The 22,727-nt window shown below is 33.9% G+C and overlaps 1 protein-coding gene and 1 long non-coding RNA gene across 2 annotated transcripts; one reads left to right on the top strand and one right to left on the bottom strand.

Annotated features, from left to right (window-relative positions):
- The first annotated feature begins 336 nt into the window (after positions 1-336).
- On the top strand, positions 337-6,873 carry LOC145261002 (uncharacterized). Its single transcript, XM_080119130.1, has 2 exons — positions 337-2,418; positions 6,775-6,873. The coding sequence occupies exons 1-2, from the start codon at positions 337-339 to the stop codon at positions 6,871-6,873; spliced, it is 2,181 nt and encodes a 726-aa protein (XP_079975256.1).
- Positions 6,874-7,919: 1,046 nt separating this feature from the next.
- LOC145261091 (uncharacterized) lies at positions 7,920-19,174 on the bottom strand. The gene is made up of 2 exons (XR_013864408.1): positions 19,036-19,174; positions 7,920-10,280 (listed from the first exon to the last, which is right to left on the bottom strand). It is a non-coding gene; the product is annotated as an uncharacterized LOC145261091 (long non-coding RNA).
- Positions 19,175-22,727: the final 3,553 nt, after the last annotated feature.

Raw genomic sequence — 22,727 nt, 5'->3', positions numbered from 1 at the left:
GATTTCCCACTTGTACAAAGTGGCATCCTATATTATGTCGCTCGTCTATCAAGAACAAAGAATGTCAGAATTATAAATTATTGTAAATTCCGGCATATCCAACGCACGCGTCGAGGTAAAGACGATACGTTAGACGATATGTCATTATATTCACCAAAGGAACATGTAGAAAATCAGAAAAAAAAATGACACAGCTGTAAATGGTATGCAATCCAATGAGACCGGCCATTTTTTAGAGATACTGCAGAAGTGGAGGCAAGATCTTCTAGACACAGTAGAAGCCAGGCTGAGGAGCGTCACACTGGTTCAGCCGCCACCGCTACAAATGATGCCACCATGGGCCATGGGGATGTACCACCATCCGTTTCCCAACCAACCACAAGCATCAGCGACACCGGGACTAAGTCAAGACCAGCAGCCCAATATGACAATGCCGATGAGTTATATCCCCCACCAGCAGATGATCCCAATGAGGCGGTAAACTCTCCATTGTCAAATTTTACCGTTGTAAATATTCATGGACTATATCCACGTACAAACCAAACCAAAGTGCCAATGCTCAGCGATTATTTGAATACAAATAACGAACTCTTTGCAGCCATGACTGAAACATGGCTTCGAGAAGAGAAAGATGCTGAGATACACATTAAGGGATACGAACCCTTTCGAAGCGACCGTAACCGTCCCCGTAAAAGTAAACAAGGAAGGAATAATGGAGGCGCTATGTTGTACGTGCGGAACGATCTGGCCGCTACTGCTGAGCCACCCATTATTAAATACTCATCGGGTGTCATCGAAATGGTTGGTGTTCAACTAAAAAATCCAAATCTGGTGATCGTAGTCATCTACCGTCAACCCGACGATATAATGAGTGGTCACAGATCAACATCAGTAGAGTTTGGTAAGGCTATTGCCGAACTTAGAAGAGTGATGAGAAACCTGGATACACCAACTCCTAACATCACACTCTGTGGGGATTTTAATTTACCACATGCTACCTGGCCCACAGGTGCACCGGGACCTGGTGCACCGCCAGATGAATGGTTGATGCTGCAGCAACTGAAAAGTTTAACTGATGAATTCTTTCTTAGCCAGTATATCAACTTGCCCACTCACGGAGGAGGTAATACCCTAGACCTGGTGTTTACCAATAATGATTCCTTGCTGCACAGTTATACCAGTACGCCGACAATATTGTCAGATCATTTCATGGTGACCTGCAGCTCAAGTATTGAATGCCAGCGGCCGGATACCGAATGCGATAACGTATCTAAACCAGGCAACCTGGCATCTCTAAATTTCTTTAACGACGCCATCAAATGGGACAACATTCGAGCTCGGTTATCGGAAGTAGACTGGGCAAATGAGCTTTCACACCTTGAACCGGATGAAATGTTGAATCGTATTGGAAATCTTTGTTACGAGACCACACGAGAACATGTTCCTTATAAGAAAAAATTCATAAACGTTCCGGTCAGTAAACTCATACCGAGGGATCAGAAGAACCTCATGCGTAAAAGAAGTAGAAAAATGCAACAGTTGCAAAAGTCCAAATCGCATGAAAAAACAACGCGAATTCTTAGCGAATTAGTTGAAATTGAAAAGAAACTGATTAGTTCTCTTCAAAAATCACGCGAAAATGACGAGTACAAAGCTGTTGGTGCTATAAAGCGCAACCCTAAATATTTCTACAATTATGCCAAGAAATTCTCAAGGATTAAGTCAGCGATAGGTCCTCTCATTAATCATGCCGGGCAATTAACCGCTAATAGTGCTGAAATGGCCAGTTTACTTGCTGATCAATACGAATCTGTTTTCAGTAAGCCCATTAGACCAATACCGTCAAAACCTGAACCTGAACCAGATGACGACACTAAACCAATGCTTACTGATGTTACGTTTACACAAAGAGACCTGACCGACGCGATAGATGAACTCAGAGCCAACTCTGCGGCAGGTCCCGACTGTTTCCCAGCGCTACTCCTTAAGGAATGTAAAAAGCAGCTGGCTAAGCCACTATTCATATTATGGAGGGCATCTCTGGACAAAGGGATAGTCCCAGCCGACTCTAAGCGCGCTAACATTATCCCAATATACAAAGGTGACGGTCGATCTCTCCCCAAGCAATATCGACTAGTGGCACTAACATCCCACATTACAAAAGTATTCGAAAAGGTCCTTCGAAAGTACTTGGTGGAATTCCTCAACAACCACAGTCTGTTCACTCCAGGGCAGCATGGATTCAGAACCGGAAGATTCTGCTTAAGTCAGCTTCTAATCCATCATGATAGGATCATTAATACTCTAGACAATGAATGTAATGTCGACGTGATATACCTAGACTTTGCAAAGGCGTTCGACAAAATGGACTTTGCAGTAACCATCGAAAAGCTCCAACATCTTCTAGCTGAATCCACTGTGAAAAATTTCCCCCACTCTATATCTGTGCCTAAATCAAAACGCGGATTTCATGAGCAAAGCTTCTTTCTTAGAACTGCACGCCTGTGGAACTCTGTTCCGTCTGCCTGCTTCCCTCCGGACTACAACTTGGATGTCTTCAAGTCTAATGTTAACAAATTCCTAATGAGCCGCCCCCCTAATTAAACACTTCATAAAATCTCCTCACTAACGTGATGTACTTACAATAACCCTTATCCCTGAGTGGCTTCCGGGCCTTGATAAGTGGTGATCACTGTGTAAAAAAAAAAAAAAAAAAAAAAAAAAAATTGGAGGTAAATTGATCCTATGGATTAAATCATTCCTAACAGATCGCTACCAGACAGTTGTAGTAAATGGCTCTGCATCTCCCTCGACCAAAGTGCTATCTGGCGTTCCCCAAGGTTCAGTACTTGGTCCGTTGCTGTTCCTCGTACTAATCGGCGACATAGACGAAAAAGTCAAATCGTCTTTCGTCTCAAGTTTTGCCGACGACACCAGGATTGGCAGGAAAATAAAAGATTCTTCTGATGTACAAGCTCTCCAAGATGATCTAGACGCTATCTACCAATGGGCGAATGACAACAATATGCAGTTTAACTCCGGGAAATTCGAGTGTATCAAATACGGTAGAAGGAAGGACCTGAGAGAAGCATCTAAGTACTCGACCCAAGACGGGAAGCTAATTAAAACCAAAGATACTGTGCGCGATCTGGGAGTAACGTTGGATTCTGATGGTACATTCACCTCCCAGATCGACAAAGTTTGTTCAACTGCACGGAGCCTTTCCAGTTGGATTCTACGCACTTTCAAAACGAGACAAAAAAACCTAATGCTGACACTCTGGAAGTCGCTGGTGTTGCCGCACATTGATTACTGTTGTCAGCTGTGGACTCCGGACAGAAAAGGTCATATTCAAGCATTAGAGGCCATCCAGAAGTCGTTTCTAAGAAAGATAACTGGTTATAGTCAATTGAATTATTGGCAACTGCTGGATACGTTGAATATCAAATCGATTCAACGCAGGCAAGAAAGATATTCAATCATCTATACCTGGCGTATGATGGAGAACCAGGTGTGTGGTACCACCCCTAACCAGTGCCAGGGACAACTGGATCCGACGGCTCAGGGAATCGAGTTTAAATTCCCGGGGTCCTACGCTCTTCAATTGCCTGCCACGTAATATCAGAGAGATCACGAACTGCAAAACAGAATCGTTCAAGTCGGCGCTGGATACCTCGCTGAAGTCTGTACCAGACGAACCTCAGATCCCTGGTTATACCGCTATGAGACGCAGTGAATCCAATAGCTTACGCCACATGCTTGTCTGTGTAAAGAGAGACAGCGAAACGGTGCAGCGGTCTATTGATTCGACGCCGCCTATACCGTCCCAACTGGAGGCCGCTCGCCGCAGTGACCTTGGAGGGCTCTGACCGCCGAAAGACAGCACACAAATCACACAAAAATATAAGAATGAAATTCTCTACCAAATTTGAAGATTTTTTTGCAAACATAATTACACATTGTTAGCAAGCACTAAAACTAATTAGGTTCTGCCATTTTGGTTGGTTTACAAATTCTCAAGCGTTAAGTATTCTGTGCTTTTTAATGCTAATAAGTATTCTGTGCTTTTTAATGCTAATAAAACGTTTTCAAATCGTTTCCATTCTTTAAAATTATGCAGATTTAGTAGAGAATTTCATTACAATGCATTTTTTACAAATTATGTGTTGTTTTTCATTCACGTTGACACATTGGTTCCCCTTAGATCACCAAAGTTAAGCAATGCTGAACCTGGTCAGTACTAAATGGGTGACCATTTGAGAACACCAGGTGCTGTATATGCTCTCCACTTATTTTGGTATTGTTTCCAGTCGTTCTAAGCTTTTCCTTGCTACTGGACTGAAGTAGTGCCGACTTAGGAGAGGTGTAGCTGGAATTATGCAACCCTTGCTTCGAGATTACATGCAGAGACACTCTTACAAGAGGTAGCCATTGAGATAAAATAGGCCATAATGTTAAAATACCTGAACTTTTGGTTGATTAAGCAGATTCTTTTAAACAATTGTAAACTGCACATAAGACTATGTACATCTGCCATGTGGAGTCTTCAACCCAATGACGAAACATCAGAAACACAATCTTAGCTTCAACGCATCAGATGGGGAAACTTGTTAGTCTTACTCTACAGGCCTACATGAGGAAGTAGGTATTTCCTTCCTACTGCAGAAAGATGTGACACAAGGTCGGAAGGTGGGGAGAGTCAAGCTATGCCCCTAAAGTAGGAGCACTCTAGCCTTTTAAAAATTTTATGGACAACCCTATTGGCATTCTCCAGCAGAACAGAGGCCATAATAATTAGTTTATACATTATCAAAGATTAACAATTCTGTACTTTACTGCAAATCTTTGTCAAACTCGGGAATGTATACGGAATTTCAAACTGAACCCTTTATTTAATCCATCGATGTAGTAGAAACATAAACCATACTTCTCAAAAAATAAAAAATAGGAAAGAGACTCTTATGCTCTCTATCCCAAGCCTTGGAAGATTTTTGTTTTTTGTTTTGAAACCCAATGTAAACCCTTATTATTTTGGAATCAACTTATTCAATTTTGTAGCTGATCAGGTGATGACCATTCAAACAAAAGCAACAATTTTTTAAGTTATATATCAAACAAAAATAAAATAACTTTGTCTCGGAAGGGTCTCATACTATTCTCTTTCTTCCCTCGCCAAGATTTGAGGAAAAAACGTTTTTTGGGGAGGGGGACTCGAATGTGAACTTTTGTGAAATCAATTTGTTCAGTTTTTGATCTGAAGATCCTGTCATAAGGCAAATGAAATAAATTATATATAAATGGTGTGATTGTTTTCATTGTCAATGTAACTTTTCCAATTTGCTCTGTAATTACATTGGACACTCTAATGGGAATTACTCTGAAAAGTACTTTACACCCAACTCAGATCCACCAAGTTTGTTTGTGAAAATATCAGCATATTTAACATGTGTTTTTTTTTTTTTTTCATGGTAATCGTGAATAAATAATACCTCTATTGTTAAATATTTAAAGATTTATAAAAAAAAATCAGAGTCGGTAATCGTATTGAAATCAAGAATTTAGTATGGAATCAGTAATTGTATCGGAATCGAAAAAATATTGGAATCTCATCATTAATATATGTATTAGTTATGTTTACATAAAAATTTTAATATCATTACACATTCACGACAATGTTTCCGTTCAATTTGTTATGACTTTGTCAGGCGATGTTGCTTTTAAGAAATGTTGATTTTTAAGAAATGTTGATTTTTAAGAAATGTTGCTTTCTAAGAAATGTTGATTTTTAAGAAATGTGTCATTTTAAGAAATGTTGATTTTTAAGAAATGTTGATTTTAAAGAAATGTTGCTTTTTAAAAAATGTGTCATTTTAAGAAATGTTGCTTTTTAAAAAATGTGTCATTTTAAGAAATGTTGATTTTTAAGAAACGTTGATTTTTAAGAAATGTTGATTTTAAGAAATGTTGCTTTTAAGAAATGCTGATTTTAAGAAATTCAAGTCCTGAGGACCAGACTGATCATATATAGCGATATCAAAATGTTTATGTAAACATAAATACAAAGTATATCTTCTTTTATTTATTATTGAGCATTCTTATGTTAACCTCGTTAAATTCGTTGGTTTTTATCTTATCCTGGAATATTATATATATATATATATATATATATATATATATATATAAAATACGTTCTGTCCCCAAAAAAAAACGGGCGGGGGGGGGGGTTTATGACATACAAAAACAAAAATTGACATATTCCCTCATTGCTTAGGAAAACAAAATTAAAAAAAAAAAGCAGCATTTCAAAACTGCTAATATTGCTAACAAAGTAACAGATTTTACATTTAAAAAAGCTATAAAAATCGTGCGTAAAATCTGACAAAGTGCAGTGGCTCAGCAGTAAAACACCAGGATCCAGATTGTGCAATTATGGGTTTGATCCTTGTCAAATAAAGTCTAGCCATGCTGACGACGGCTGGTAACCAGAAACACATATCCATGGATAACTTTTATGCATGTCAAAAGATTTTAAAAATAAATAAAAAAAAAAATGTCCTATAAAAAAACGGGGCGACAACATAAAAACAAAAAATGGACATAACTCTCATTATTTAGGAAAGCAAAACTAAAATCTGCTAATATGGCTAATATATATATACGAAACTTTCTAATATTTTAAAACTATTTTAATGGTATTTATTCTGATGTTAGTTTTTAATATTCCAAGACAAATTTTTACTGGACTTTTTGCATGACATTTCCCATATTTTCAAGGCAATGATAGAAATAAAGCCTTTTAAAGCGTGTGGGGACCCAAGTACAAATGATGGAGATGGGATCGCAGAGCTATTGTTATCAAGACTTGAGGGCTGACCCAGGTTTGCCCTTCTCATAGCTGGAATGATACTTCTAGAAATATATACTGGATTGCTTGAGGAGATAATACACCATTTTTTTAATATTTGGTCAGGGTTTATTTCTATTAAGAAGTGTCCTTACATCACTGCATTTATATTTTCCTTCAGTTAGTTTGAAACGCTCAGCCCCCCCCCATTCCCCCTTTTGAGGCTAAAACTTGATTCTGTTATGTGTGTGTGTCAGCACCAACCCTATTCAGGGCTTAACAGGCTTCCTCCGAAGGTGGAAGTTTCATGGGAGTATGAAATTCACAAGCGGTCCCCAGTCGCATGTATATTCCTGTTAAGGGAGATGACGACGTTAGGTTTTTGCAACTTTTTGCAGGGAGGTGTCGACGTCCTCCTACATACAGCACCTGGACTTCCCAAATTGGTCACCCATTTTAGCAATGACCAGGCTCAACGTTGCTTAACTTCGGTGATCCGATTCTGTTATGCATTAAATTTATATCTGAAAATAGATGTTGCCTCTTTAAGAGATGCTATTTGTACTTCACTGCAGCTTGGTCTTCCTGGAATTACGTCTAAGTAATTTTTTAGATTTTTTTTTATTAGATCAGTTACCCCTATCACAACCGATATGTTTATCTTGTTCAGGGACCATATTATATTCAAATCATTCAGGTCTTTATATTTCAAAATTTTTTTCATGTTTGGCTCCATTAATGCCATATTTGTTTGGGATAGATGGTTAGAGGAGTTCTTCCAGGTTTGTTCTAGATAACTATATCTGGTTTTATGGCCTTGTTTTTGATGCATCTGCCCACATATATGCCCTTCTCGTGGAACACTGTTACTTTTCTGATTGTTGTTGTGACCAAATATATTCACAGATGTTTGCTGATTTTTCAAGTTGTATTTTCGCTTGTTTTAATTTCCTTATTATTTTGTTGTTTGTTTGTGGGGATGAGCCATTCTACGGGATGCCAGACATCACCCACAAATTCAGTCATTGCAACAAAGAGATCTTTTTTAAGATTCTAACCGTTCCTTTGAGTGGAATTGTTTGTATTTTTTTTTTTTTTTTTTTGCAATTGGTTCACCGGGTATATTCGACAGGAAGTTTTTGAAAATTTGAAAGTTTCTCCTATAGTTAATGGAATGATGTAGTCTTTGAAATTTGAAAGTTTCTTTAATAATTACTAGAATAATACAGTTTTTTAAAATGTGAAAGTTTCTACTATAATTACTGGAATAATGTAGTTTTTGAAATGTGAAAGTTTCTCCTATAATTACTAGAATAATGTAGTTTTTGAAATGTGAAAGTTTCTCCTATAATTACTAGAATAATGTAGTTTTTGAAATGTGAAAGTTTCTCCTATAATTACTGGAATAATGTAGTTTTTGAAATGTGAAAGTTTCTCCTATAATTACTGAATATAGTTTTTGAAATGTGAAAGTTTCTCCTATAATTACTAGAATAATGTAGTTTTTGAAATGTGAAAGTTTCTACTATAATTACTGAATATAGTTTTTGAAATGCGAAAGTTTCTCCTATAATTACTGAAATAATGTAGTTTTTGAAATGTGAAAGTTTCTCCTATAATTACTGAAATAATGTAGTTTTTGAAATGTGAAAGTTTCTACTATAATTACTAGAATAATGTAGTTTTTGAAATGTGAAAGTTTCTACTATAATTACTGAAATAATGTAGTTTTTGAAATGTGAAAGTTTCTCCTATAATTACAAGAATAATGTAGTTTTTGAAATGTGAAAGTTTCTCCTATAATTACTGAAATAATGTAGTTTTTGAAATGTGAAAGTTTCTCCTATAATTACTGAAATAATATAGTTTTTGAAATGTGAAAGTTTCTACTATAATTACTGAAATAATATAGTTTTTGAAATGTGAAAGTTTCTCCTATAATTACTGAAATAATATAGTTTTTGAAATGTGAAAGTTTCTCCTATAATTACTGGACTGCTGTATGCATTCTCATATGTCGGTCCAAAGATGATTTCTCAGTAAAAAAAGTATGACACGTTTGACATGAAAATGGCTTCTCTCCGGTATGAGTTCGAATATGTTTGTTCAAATTGCCCTGCTCAGAAAATGGTTTGTTACAGATTTCACAAGAATATGGCTTTTCTCCGGTGTGAGTTCTGATATGTTTTTTTAAAGATGTCTGTTCTATAAAAGAATAGCCACACACTTCACAAGAATATGGCTTTTCTCCGGTATGAGTTCGAATGTGGCCATTTAAAGATCTTTGGTGGGAAAACGCTTTGTGACACACGTTACAAGTATATGGCTTATCGCCACTGTGCGTCCTCATGTGTGTAGTTAAAGCTGATTTCTGTGTAAACGAAGTTTTGCATATTTCACAAGAATATGGTTTTTCTCCAGTATGTGTTCGTATGTGGCCGTTTAACGTGTTATTTGTTGCAAATGATTTATCGCAGATTTCACAAGAATATGGTTTCTCTCCAGTGTGTATTCGCATATGATGCATCATGCTTTGTTTTAATGTGAAAGTAGAGTCACACACTTCGCAAGAAAATGGTTTCAGTCCAGTGTGTACTCTCATGTGTTTGCTTAAATTCCCTCGACTTGAAAATGGTTTGTGACATATTTGACAAGTATGACGTTTCTCATCGCGAGCGTTTATCTTCACGTGCGTTTTCACGGATGCCCCTTCTGTAAAGGAAGCCCCGGATATTTCAGAAAAATATGGCTTCTCTTCGGTTTTTTTATCATTTTGTTCGAGCTGAGGATGGGGCATCCTACTGGATGACAGACATTCACCTGCCATCTCATACATTTAAATTTAAATAAAGATATTTTTTAAGCTTCTGTCCCCTTTAAGTACAATTGTTTGAATCTCTTGCACTTTCGTTTTCATATATTGCTTTAAATTACCATTGTGCAAAACAAAATGTTCTTCAGAAATCTTTTCAATCTTTGTTCCCATGTACATTTTAGCTGAAAAGTAGATTTGTTCATATATTAGCTCATATACCAATTCTTTAAAAAATGATCCTCAATGGTAGAATGTTTATATATGCCAAATAATATAGACGTTTTCTAATTATATATATATATATATATATATATGTGTGTGTGTGTGTGTTTCACTTGTATTGCTCAATATGAAAACTGTTATTTATCAGAAAATAATAGTATTAATACCTTGGAATCAAATCTGATTTTTAGAGACAATATCAACCTCTTTTACATAAATATATATAGTATGTTATATAAGTGATATCAACGTCTTTAATTGTATTTAAAAATTAAATTATGTCTTTTACATTCATAAGTTTTAAGATATTTTAGGCTTTGATGTTTCTCATTTCATGTTGCTTCAAATAAAAATTCATCATTTAAGTGTTATAAGTTGAAATTTTTTGCACTGGATAATCTGTGAAAAAAAAGAAAAGAAAAATTATTTTTTTAAATAATAAATAAATTATAATCAAAAAATTAAATAATAAATTAATTAAATAATCAGTTAATTAAATAATCAATTAATTAAATAATCAATTAATTTAATAATCAATGAATTAAATAATCAATAAGTTAAATAATCAATTAATTAAATAATCAATAAATTAAATAATCAACAAATTAAATAATCAATAAATTAAATAATCAATGAATTAAATAATCAATGAATTAAATAATAATTAATCATTTTTTTTTAAATGCACTTCCATTACTGACACACACACATGAGGTGCCTTCGATAAGTTTCCAGTTTTTTTGCATGGACACTTTTATTCATAGCAACACACATAAAACTCAAATCCCCTTTGAAGTAATCTTCTCTGGATGCAATGCACTTGTTGTATCATTCCAACAACTTCTGGAAGTCCTCTTGTGCGAGCATGTCAATAACCCTTGTCACAGCTGCTTTCATTTCCTCAAATGTTTCATAATGACAACCTCTAAGGTTTTCTTTGTGCTTAGATAATAACAAAAAGTCACAGAGAACAAGGTTTGCATTATAGAAAGCATGAGAAACTGTCGTGATGCTCATCTTGGTCAAATAGACTGTGACAAGGAAGGCGCACCTTTGGAACAAACTTTGTGCAAATCTTCCGCATCTTCAATTCCTCACAAATAATTGTGAGTACAGTTTCCGCACTGACATTGAACTGTGCACTTATTATCTTTTTAGACACACGATGGTCTTTATAAATCCTTTATATGCTCAATCAACTTCGGTGTTCTAACTTCCTTACTCCTCCCACACCTCATTATCCTTCACAGACTCCCTGTCTTCCTTGAATCTCTTATGCCACTCAAAAACTGATGCTCGATTCATGTAAGATGGTCCTAAAGCAGTCTGAAGCATTTCATACGTTTCTATGACATTTTTTCCAAGTTTAGAACAGAATTTTATTGCATAGCGTTTTTCTAAAATGTCCTCACATCCAGATTTCATTTTGAAATTCACCAACTGTGACAATCAGGCTTTAGTAGGCTGTATTCCAATTTCAACTGTAGCTGTTCAATCGAACCTGAAATCATAAAAATTGGTCAGTCATCTCATATAATGCCATACTGAATTTTCAAGAGTCTATGACAATTTTAAAAAAATGCCTGTACAAAAAAAAAGTCTGGAAACTTATTGAAGGTACCTCATATATAATAATAATAATAAACTTTAATGCATACAAGAAACTATCCTCGAATGTCTAAGGTTTCTCTGTGCAGGGGTTTGTAAGGATAACCTGATATGAGTATATTTTTCCTACAAGTAAACCCTGACTAAATGTTCAAAATTACATAGCATACATGTATTACATAGTATTTGCATTCCAAATAATATCTCCTTGGCATGGCTAACTCACATTGGACTTTCTGAGAAATGGTGCACCTGTTGAAGTGATATAACCTCAAGTAACAGCACAAAGCTGGATACTCCACCAAACTAGATGAATGTTCGTTCTGGAATCCAGTAAGACCAATAGACCACAAGAAATGTATACTATAACTTATATAAATGGTCAATTGGGGGAGACGAAAATTATGTTTGCAACTTCTTTACTAATTTGGTGTTTGAAAAGTAAACGAATATTCGAATATACAACCTAACATCACAAGTGCATTTAAAAAGTTTTATTAAAGCACAAGCAGAAAAGCAGACCAAATAAAATAAACAGTATTTTCTTGGATGTGACAAGGATGCATTTGAATTGAAGGTTTCTGTTTATAGCACAATTTAACCATGTCACTTAACTTTTGCATTTTAAACTTTAATTCAAACCATTATATAAAAATAATTTTATAAAATAGTAAGTTTAGGTTTGTTTTACTGTACATATAGATTCAAAAAAGTTGTCAAAAAACAAATATATAACAAATAAATGTTATCAAAGGCAAAATGAGTTACTTTTCTACCTAACTGGATAAATTTTGAGTGTTTTTATTTAATGTAAAATAATAATTAGGTTTCAAAATCATAGTGTTTATGATATATTTGAAAAAGACAAATAGCAGCAAGGTCTCTGTTGAATACATTAAGTTTGGGAAAATGAGTTTAAATTAAGGAATTATAGAAAATACTGTTAGAAACCCACCAAATATATGTTACGTGACATAGGTGGACATATATTGAGTGAATTTCTAACAGTATTTTGTATAATTTTTTTAGTTTAAACTCATTTTCCCAAACTTAACGTATTCAACAGAGACCTCGCCACCATTTGTCTTTTTCAAATATATCGATAAACACAGTCTAATTTTCGAGCTGAATAAACATGTTACATTAAATAAAAACACACAAAAAATATCCAGTTAGTTAGAAAAGTAACTTATCTTGCCTTTGATAACATTTATTTGTTATATATTTGTTTTTTGACAACTTTTTTGAATCTATGTGTATAATAATACAAACCCATAAGTTTTCTACAATAGAATGTAAAATACAATGCATTGTGGTCTATATCACTGCAGCGAAGAATGTGAAGTTTCCTCTCAGTGCAATGTAGTGAGTCCTCAATTAGAGCAATCAATCGGTTTGATTGAAAAATAGGCAATTTCACTGATAAAATATAGGGGGATGAAACATTTGCTAATCCTCATTCAACCTCGGCCGGGTAATTCCATCTCAAACCATCCAGAAAAAAACATCTTTGACACCCTTACGTCTTGGATTTTTTCCAAACATTCACCATATGTTGGTATCATAAAAACTAGGGAATCCTGAAAATTTGAGCTTTTAACTCTAAGTGATTCCGGAAATATCGTAATTTTGGTATTTTACGTATATTGCGTTGAGGCGCGAATTCGCAAAATTATGAAATTACGTTTTTGGACATAAATCAATTTCTAGACTAGGTAGAACCTTGCAAATTTGCATGGACAAGGTTTTCCACACAAGGAATCTAAAAATCATGTTTAAAACCTCTGAAAATGAACTGTTTCTGAGTTATTGAACTTTTAAGCCCAGATTGTGGTATTGATTTAAGGCGACCCAAAAAAACATGTGGCACTATTGGAAATTGAATTTTTTTTTGTTCTTAGACATTTTTGATAGTCTGAACTTAAATTCCTCAAAAAAAGGTGCTTGGTTCTTTCCTTGTTAGCTCACAATCGAACCTCAAAGATGGGCAGTTTTACGGGCCTCACTTCCAGACAGAGCAGCGTACAAGGAGTCACTTTTTTTTTTTTACATCATTTTTTTAACACCTCTCACCACATTCACGGGTTCGAGCCTACATGCCTACTACCACTTTTTTTTATTTTTGCTCAACACACATCTCCAAACACCCAGGCTAGTTCTGAATAAAGTAACAATAATTATTCACAGAAGGAAGTCATATACTCTGATTCTGCGCAAGTCTTAATTTAGGTTCTTAATATTCGTGTCGGGACAGCACTCTTTGGTAAAGTCTGGGCAATTTTCGAGTTTAGCGATTTCAAGAGGGTTAGTCTCTTAATGGCATGAAGTTGGTGAGGAACAAAGCGGAGTCCGGGTACCTTCAAATTTATTATTTCAAGCCTAAGTCTGAGAGTCAGTCTCTTAATGATGTGGAGTCTGGTAGGCGAACAGAGTCTCTAAAGCTCACTTATGCATTGTCTTATAATGAGAATCAAGGGGCATAGTTCCACCCCTTCCCTCCCAATAGAATTCAACTCATAATTCTCGATAATATATCATCAGTAATATTCTACAACTTCCAACTCTGGAGAATACATTACGAAATCACAAGTGGCCAATGGATTTTTAGGTCCACTTCTCTTTCCCTTCTTCATCTATTTCCCATCTGTAAAATATTTTTGACTTGTGATGTGGGGTATGAGACGAATGGATTCACCAATCATTTTTATAACCAACGGCTGTGCTAAATAACCAATGAAAACGTCGCAAAATTATTATAAAAATTGTCGAATTTTGGATTCAATCAGTTCGCCATTTGCTACATCACGGACCGCATTTAATTCTTCGCCGCCATCTTGGTTACTGATCTGAACTACGCCGCCATCTTGGTTACTGATCTGAACTACACTGCCATCTTTGTTCAACATAATATCTCAGAACTTAAGAGGTTAACTACGCGACGGACCGCATTTGATTCTTGGTCGCCATCTTGGTTACTGATCTGAACTACGCCGCCATCTTTGTTCAACACAATGTCTCAAAACTTAACATGTTATGGGCCCAGTACGCTTCCACTCCCTACTACCATAAATGAGAGGTTTCTGCTGCCCTTTTGACTGGCCCCTGAAATCATTAATGCGTTTTCTTTGTTTAATTATTTATCAAAGTTTCAAGAGAGGAGTTTATTGGCAAGTAGTTAAATTAACAATTATTACAGTGGACGTGTGTGATCCCCTTCTCAGCACCAAGATTAACCTACTTGACACACTTTAGAAAACTGTCATCAGCATCCTATCCCATATGTCGGTCAAGATTCTATCATTCTGGTTACGACAATAATAAAAAACAATTTTAAAAAAAACAGATAGCCTGAGATGTCAAGACCACCCTTCTTGAAGAAGCTTAACATGGCCAAACAAAAGGGCTATTATTTCGTTTATCAACGTCAACAAATTTTTATTTCGCAAATGTTTGGAAAAATTAATTTATTATGAAATCAATATTTATTTTTATGGCTCAGAATGACCCAAAGGTCCTCCCTGAGGAAGAAACAATATTTTGTTATCAATCTCGTTTTTAATGACCCCTTACAAGCATTTAATACTGTTCAAATCTTTTTTTCTTTCCATGTTTTTTCTACTTTTTCTCTTTTTCGTTTTCCAATATCTGAATTACAACGTTTGTTAGAGTGGCATACCAACCCTTTTTAATCCATCAGCATTGTCACATAACAACCTCTCCACAAGTAAGAGATCATCAATGGCTGTTACAAATTATTAATTGCTAAAATCGTAATTCAATTAATTAAAAAAATTAGTGCTTCTTTATATTGGTGATTGTTTAAACCAATGCATTTCAGTTGAAAGCATTATGTACTTATGCGTTATTATGAAATTAGTATAAATTACAAAAAATGATTTCGTGGAAAAATGATTACACGTAAAAATAGAATTTATCAAGCTTTATTGTATGTTTTTATGTAACAAACAAGGGAAATAACTCATGACTTAAATTAACAAATTAAGAGTCTACCATTTTTTAAACATGCACAAAAAACTACTTGATTTACTACATGATTTTTTGAAAATAACATCTTCGTTCCGTGCTGAGTATGCATATCATATAAATTTGGTTCTTTTTTATTAGAGTGAAAATCAAAAGTAAAAAAAAATCACTTAAAATAATATTTGTCCCCCAATTTATCGGAGAGGGAGCTATGTTTTCAGTGGCATCTGTGCTTCTGTTAGTCCGGACGATTGCCAGATAACTGTCCATTAGTTTTTCTTGAAATTTTGCCACAAATTGTATTTCATTAAATAGATGTGCACAGTAAAAAATATTTTTTGTCAAAAATGCCCCAAAACGGCCAAAAATGACACGTTTTGCCCCATAAATTTTGATCCATCCATTAGATTTTTCTGAAACGTGGCCAAAATGTAGAACCCATTGTCTATAAATATAAAAGCGAAAATGTATGTATGTATGTATGTGTGTTCGCTTTTTCTGTGTGTCTACAAAAGGCTTCTTTCAGAGAAGCGGCCGCTCGCTTCACAACTTTTTAAAACTTTTTATATCACATATAAATCGTAATATCTCAGAGTTAACAACAAAGCTCGCCTGTCTATTTAATTTGCTCGATTTCGGGAAGATAAATATTCAATATTTGTCACTCGCCGCATGTGGGTTAGTCTTTTTCCTATAACATCTTGGGAAGTATTCCCGCCCCACAGTCAAACTTGACCTCATTAAAACATCAAAACATCGAAAAAAGAAAAACTAGCGTAAGGCAAATCGAAAAAACAAAAACAAAAAAGAAAACAGAAAAATGAACGTTAAAACTGCTTTAAAAAATCTGAAAAATAAAAAAAACAAAAGAAAAACACGTGAAAATGGCTTAAATAAGCCTGTTTTGATATTAAAATTTAAAAAATCGGTGGGTACCCGGGTGTTTTTGGGTGTATGTGGTCGGTCGGGGGTGGGGGTGTTAATGAAAACCTAAGAATAAGCGAATTAAAAAAAAAAACAGAAAAACGAACGTTACATGAAAAATGGCTTAAATAACACTGCTTCAATATTAAAATTTAAAAAATCGATAAAAAAAAAAAAAATTTCAAACCCAAAACGTTTAGATAATGAATCAACGTTCTAACCAACTGAGCTAACACGACACACATGAAATTCTCTCAGTTCTTCAAATATTTAAACTAAATCAGGTCATGACGTCGTCTGACGCATGCGTAGAACTGATCTCGTCATGAGAGGACGGTTTTTGCTGACCCCTCCCCCCGTAGAAAATTGTTGATTTCAGGATGAAAAAATTAACGTTTTTGGCCAATTTTTCGATATTTGTTGTCCGGAGGGTGGAGCTTCAATATGATACCAAGTTTGTTAATTTTTGTTCTGTCTGTCGAAAGTTTTTAGTGGACACACAAACACACATACATAAGCATACCCGGTGAACCAAGTGCAAGTGAAATACAAACGATTGCACTGAAAGGGACGGCTAGAATCCTGAAAAGATCTCTTGGTTGGACTCACTAAAATAGGGGTAAATGTCAGACATCTGGTTGGATGTCCCATCCCCGAGAAGAAAAAGTTTAAGAAAAATGAAAAAAAAAAAGAGAGAAACATACACACATTTTCGCTTTTATATTTATAGATGCAGATGTTCTTTTTGGTTTTTTTTAGGGTGGGGGGATAAATATAAGAAACATAATAATAGAAAATAGTTTTTTTTTTTTAATTCTAATTCCAGAAATGTGTTACAAAAACTTTGTTCATGTTTTATTAAAAATTTAAAAAATGTCTATTCTGTTAAAAAGAAAAAAAAACTCAGCTTTGTGTTATTATAAGTTTCTTATATTAAAAAAAAAAAAAACTGTCAAAAAAAAAAACAAAAAAAAACATGCATTTATTTTCGATTGGGTCTTGTAATTGCATTTGTCTGCCCTTGCTATGCACTCTCCCCATATCGCAACCCAACCGAAAATTAAAAAAGGATTCCGTTCTAGTAGTGCACAAATACCAAAACTCTTTATGCTGTACGTACTCGTCACGGAACGAAAAGATCATATTCCAAAAATTACATAAAACAATCAAGTATTTTTTTCTTTCTTTTTTTTTTTTTTTTTTTTTTGTAAATTTTTACTTTAACTTCAACTCAACACTCGCCTTAAATTAACGCCACAAATTAATTAACAAATTAACGCCATTTTGTGGTTTTTACAGTTTAGTATTAACATCACTAAAAATCGTAAATTTAGATTTTTCTGAGTTTTAAAAAAAAAAAGACATTTTTTTTTTTACTTTAACTGCAGCAACTCAACATTCATCGTTAAATTGACGACCTTTGGTTTTCTTTCGGGTATGCTGAAAGATATTTTATGATGAGGAGTGTTTTGTAACACGCATGTGCATTAGTACTTGTGTAGATGGAGGAAAATATGACCGCCAGTGAAAACATAAGGGATTACATTGAATAATAAGGTCTAAATACCCAGAAAAACTACTTGTCTGTCCCAAATTTAAATGTGATATTCGTTTTCAGCATACCCGAAAACCTTTACCGGTCGTCAATTTAACGGTGAATGTTGAATTTCAATTAAAGTAAAAAAAAACAAAAAAACAAGAAGTCTTTTTTTAACTCAGAAAAATCAAAATTTACGATTTTTAGCGATTTTGATACTAAACTGTATAAGGCTGGTTTTGGTCTAGATACTTCGAATTAAGTTGTTTCTCCCTTACCTTTATTTATTTCAACATTTCATCATTTAAGACTTGCTTAGTCGTAAGTTTGTATTTTCTTAGTTAATAATTAAAAAAAAAAAAAAAAAAAAAAAAAAAAACACGATCAATTTACATTATTTTTGGAAAATGACACCTTTGATCCGTCACAAGTACGTACAATATCAAAGATTTTTATGTATTTTTGTTTGGTGCTTCTTGTCAACAAATCTACTTTTTTTCTTTAATATATCGTTTTAAGAAAAAAAAAACTATATTACATATTTAATTGTCAAGTCGAATACAGTAATATATCAAAAAATGATGAAAAATCATCGAATAGAACAACTATTATGTTTTTATAATTTTTTTTTAAGTCTATTACTTATAGACAACAATTATTACAGCCATGAACAAGTAATCTAAAATATTCGTTTCAGAGTTATGTCCCGTGTATAGACTCATACAGTTTAGGCCTACTTTATAACGTCTAAGAAAAATGCAATTTTACCCAATTTTCCGTAAAAATTACTTTTAACTGCAAATAATTTTCTGCTCGATGATTTTTAATAATTTTTGGATATATTACTATTTTCGGCACGGCAATTAATAACGTAATATTGTTTTTGTTTAAAACGACGTATTTAAACAAAATCGATCTGCCGACTATTTTAACAAGAACCTTTTGTTTTTGTTTTATTTTTGTTTGTTTTTTCGAATAAATGTAATTCGAAATAAGCACTAAATGAAGTATTAATTTCAAAGCAATGTTTTTTTTTAGAATCATTCGTGTATTTATAAAATGGAACATTAAAACAAAGAAATAAGGGGAATTAATACTTACTCTTCGTTAAATCTTGTTATGTATAAAAAATTTTTTTAAGAAACGACTATATGATTTTTAAATTTAAAATGAAAATCTTGTGGCAAATCGTCTAAAAAAGAAAGCTTGATGAAAGGGAATGATTGTTTATTGTTTTCAATTTGACTTCGAAAGCGGAAATAAATGTTGAATTATCTCCCCTTTTGTATTCGCTCTTTTCTGTGTTAAAACCTTAAGCGTTTGGAATGATGAAAATATTGGGCTTATTTGAATTAAACTTAAATATAACGTATATTTCGGCGTATAAGAGGACCCTTAAAATTAAAAAAAAAAAAAATTTAAAAACCAATATTTCATAAGATACCGGGTGTTGCAAGCCTAGGCTAAACAAACATGGTTTCGTGGTTTAGCAGTCGTTTATACAACCGATATATGAAAAATTATTAAAATTTGCTCCAATTTTGTACCTCGCCTTCTTCTGACCGTCGCCATGCTGAAATATATATATATATATTAGGCACCGCCAAAAATGGCCGCAAAATCAAGTTGTTGTTGTTTTTTAAAACGAAATTACATTTATTAAAATCCATTATTTCTGAGTAACTTTTTTTTTTCCAGAAAGATAAAACCCTGAATTTTATCATATAGAAAACAGAATAATGTAAAACTTTTTCTACTATTTTTAATTCAATTTTAAATGTTAAATTTTCCCAAAAAGTTAACAATTGACATTTTTTGTCTTGCACAAAAAACGTACTTAAATATTTAAAAAAAAGGGTTTTTGAAATAATTAATTAATTTATTTATTGTCTAACTAAGATTTAGGATGATTTTCTAAGAGAATATGCAAAAATATTATAATATAAGTACCTGAATTTCAAATAATTCCACTTATTCATATACGTAACCAGATATTTCGCGTTGACGTAGAGTTCAGATCGACTCTGTTTACGTTTTCGTTTAAACTATGGAAGACCAAACAGGCCAAAAAAAACTTATTTTTCAGTGACGAAAATTTCAATGTATTATTAAGCTGAGGCTGGCCAGTACCAGATGGGTGACCATTTGTATGCGTTTGGTTTTTAATGTGTATGTGTGTGGGGGCCAGGCTCCCCAAAATGGGGGGGGGGCAATTTAAAGCAGAATAAAAAAAAATTATTTCAGCGCGTTTGGTCCACCGTAGTCGAAAGGCGGCAAACGTTTTCAAACGGGATCGAAAAAAATGATGCTATTTTTAACACAAAGGGCACAATATTTATCGAATTTTTTTTTTTGGTATCGATTATTCAAAGCATGCCCTGTTTAATAATGGTCATGAATTATTCGGCTCGCTAAAAAAAAATTGTTAATTTATTTATCCAAAATTTTAAAATAGCTTTTTTCGTATAAATATTAAAAAATTTTTTTTTTTTTTTGCTTAACTTAAATTAATTATTTTACTTAACATATTCACCGAATTTCACACTTCAAAACTCAAAAGCGGGATAATTAAACACAATCGAAGTTCTGATATTCAGACGTCAAAATAAGGTATGCAAACAATTTTTTTTTTTTTTTTTTTTTTAATCTATAATTCTGTCCCTTACAACAACACAATATGTTGATTTCAGTTTCAGATGATTATTTTAAGCATATTTGTTCCCACTTCAAAACAAGGGGGGGTTTTGTAAGCAAAAAAAAATATATATATAAATATCGTTTATGAAAAATAAGTACACTGTTATAAAGTTCATTCTTCTCCTAATAATCGCTGAAAATTTCGTATTGATCGGATAATTACCTGATTTTTGGTAGATTTTTAAAAAGACGGTCCGTCAAAAAGTACTGACCTGCCCCCCCAGTTTTGGCGGTGCCTAATATATATATATATATATATATATATATATATATATATATATATATATAACGTGAACGTGTCTGTGTGTCTGCTTGTCTGTCTGTCTGTGTACATTTCCCTACGCAATAACTCTGTCAATTTTCAGTCTACAGACTCGAAATTTGATATACAGAGTATTGAGATTTGGAAAAATCTTTGTAATCCGTTTTCGGACAAAAAATTGACTGTTAAGGGGCAAAAGTTCAACGATTTGACGTTTGAGAACTCTACCAAACTCCTCCGCCAATTTTGGGTATAAACAATTGAAATTTTAGATATAGGTTCCTTGGACATGGATCTAACTTAATAACTTGATTTGAGCCCAAAACAATAGATGTTAAGGGGTCTCTACCAAATTACTCAGATAATTTCTAGTCTAAACATTTGAAAATTTTACATAAAGGGTATTCAGAGATAGAGCAAGCTTTTTAATCGGTTTGGGTTGAAAATTTGAGCTATCAATATATAAATGTATGTTTGCATGTCTGCCTAAAACTTTCAACAGAGGCGAGGGATTTTCACAAGATCAGTATCGTTTGAAGCTCGACCCTTCAGACGACAAATACCGAAAAATTAGCTAAAAACATTAATTCTCATCTTCACCCTCAACTGGGCGCTTTTCTACAGGGAGGGGTCGTTTTTTTCACATTTTGAAAGTCATCCCCTCTTTTCGATTGTCTAGCCTAAATTTAATCCTACGTCACTTCTGGTTTGGTGGTGGTCGTAACAGCAAAGACATCAGGTTTTTTCCCCGTTCTTTTCCTCCTTCATGGTACGTGTTCGAGCCTGCCTTCCTACTACCACTTTTTTTTTTTTTCTCAACACACACCTCCAAACACCCAGTCAACGCCGGGCACCCATGCTAGTATATATATATATATATATATATATATATATATATATATATATAAAAATTTCTGATGTATGTACTAGTCAGAGAACTAAACTGTCATATTCCAAAAAGTGTAAATTGATCAAGAACTTTTTTTTATTAAAAAAATCAACTTTTATGAGGAAGCAAGGAGTAAACCGATCGCGACCATATTGTTTCAAATTTTTCCAAAATTCAAGGGTGACAATTCAATTCGACTACAGAGATTTTGTTTCTATTTAAAATAATTAAAACTTTTTAATCGCTAAAAATCATAAATTAATAAAAAAATACTTGATCAATTTATGTGATTTTTGGAATATGACATCTTCGCTTTGTGATGAATACGTACATCACAAAGGTTTTTCTGCATTTTTATTTTATTAAGCGGGGGGGGGGGGAGGGATCCGATGTTTTCCAAGAATCTATTCTTGGAAAACGCCAGACCCCGCCTCCTGCCCTTATTGTCTTTTCAAAACAAATCAAATCAATTTTTCCAAGTGTCCATTGGAAGAACAGTTGTTGTACTATTAATTACTAGCAGGGTGACCCGACGTTGCCCAGGATTAAATGGAGATCAACGAATGTTCCACACTTAAAATACTTTTATTGTCACTGAAATCGGTGAAATCGCTCATTTTTGAATCAAATCGATTGAGTGCTTAATCTAGTTGGGGACCGTCCACGGTGCACCGGGAGGAAGCTTCACATGTCTTTGCAATCTACATTGCACTGTAGAGAACCTACTATTGATTTTATAAAATTATTTTTATACAGGGTGGGGCAGAATAACTTGCTTATTTGGAATATATATAAACTAGCAGGACCCGTTAACCAGCGTTGCCCAGTGGTAGCATGCATCCCCCTCCTTGTGTATAAATTTAAAATACAGCTGTTGTTTTTGTTGTTGGCTAACCCCCAACCTCCTCATGTTAAAAATGGCTTTCAGAATAGACACCCTATTTT

The sequence above is a fragment of the Euprymna scolopes genome, chromosome 37, assembly GCF_053919585.1.
Source record: "Euprymna scolopes isolate OS-2025 chromosome 37, ASM5391958v1, whole genome shotgun sequence".
NCBI classification, from domain to species: domain Eukaryota; kingdom Metazoa; phylum Mollusca; class Cephalopoda; order Sepiida; family Sepiolidae; genus Euprymna; species Euprymna scolopes.
This window is presented reverse-complemented; position numbering and strand designations above follow the sequence as displayed.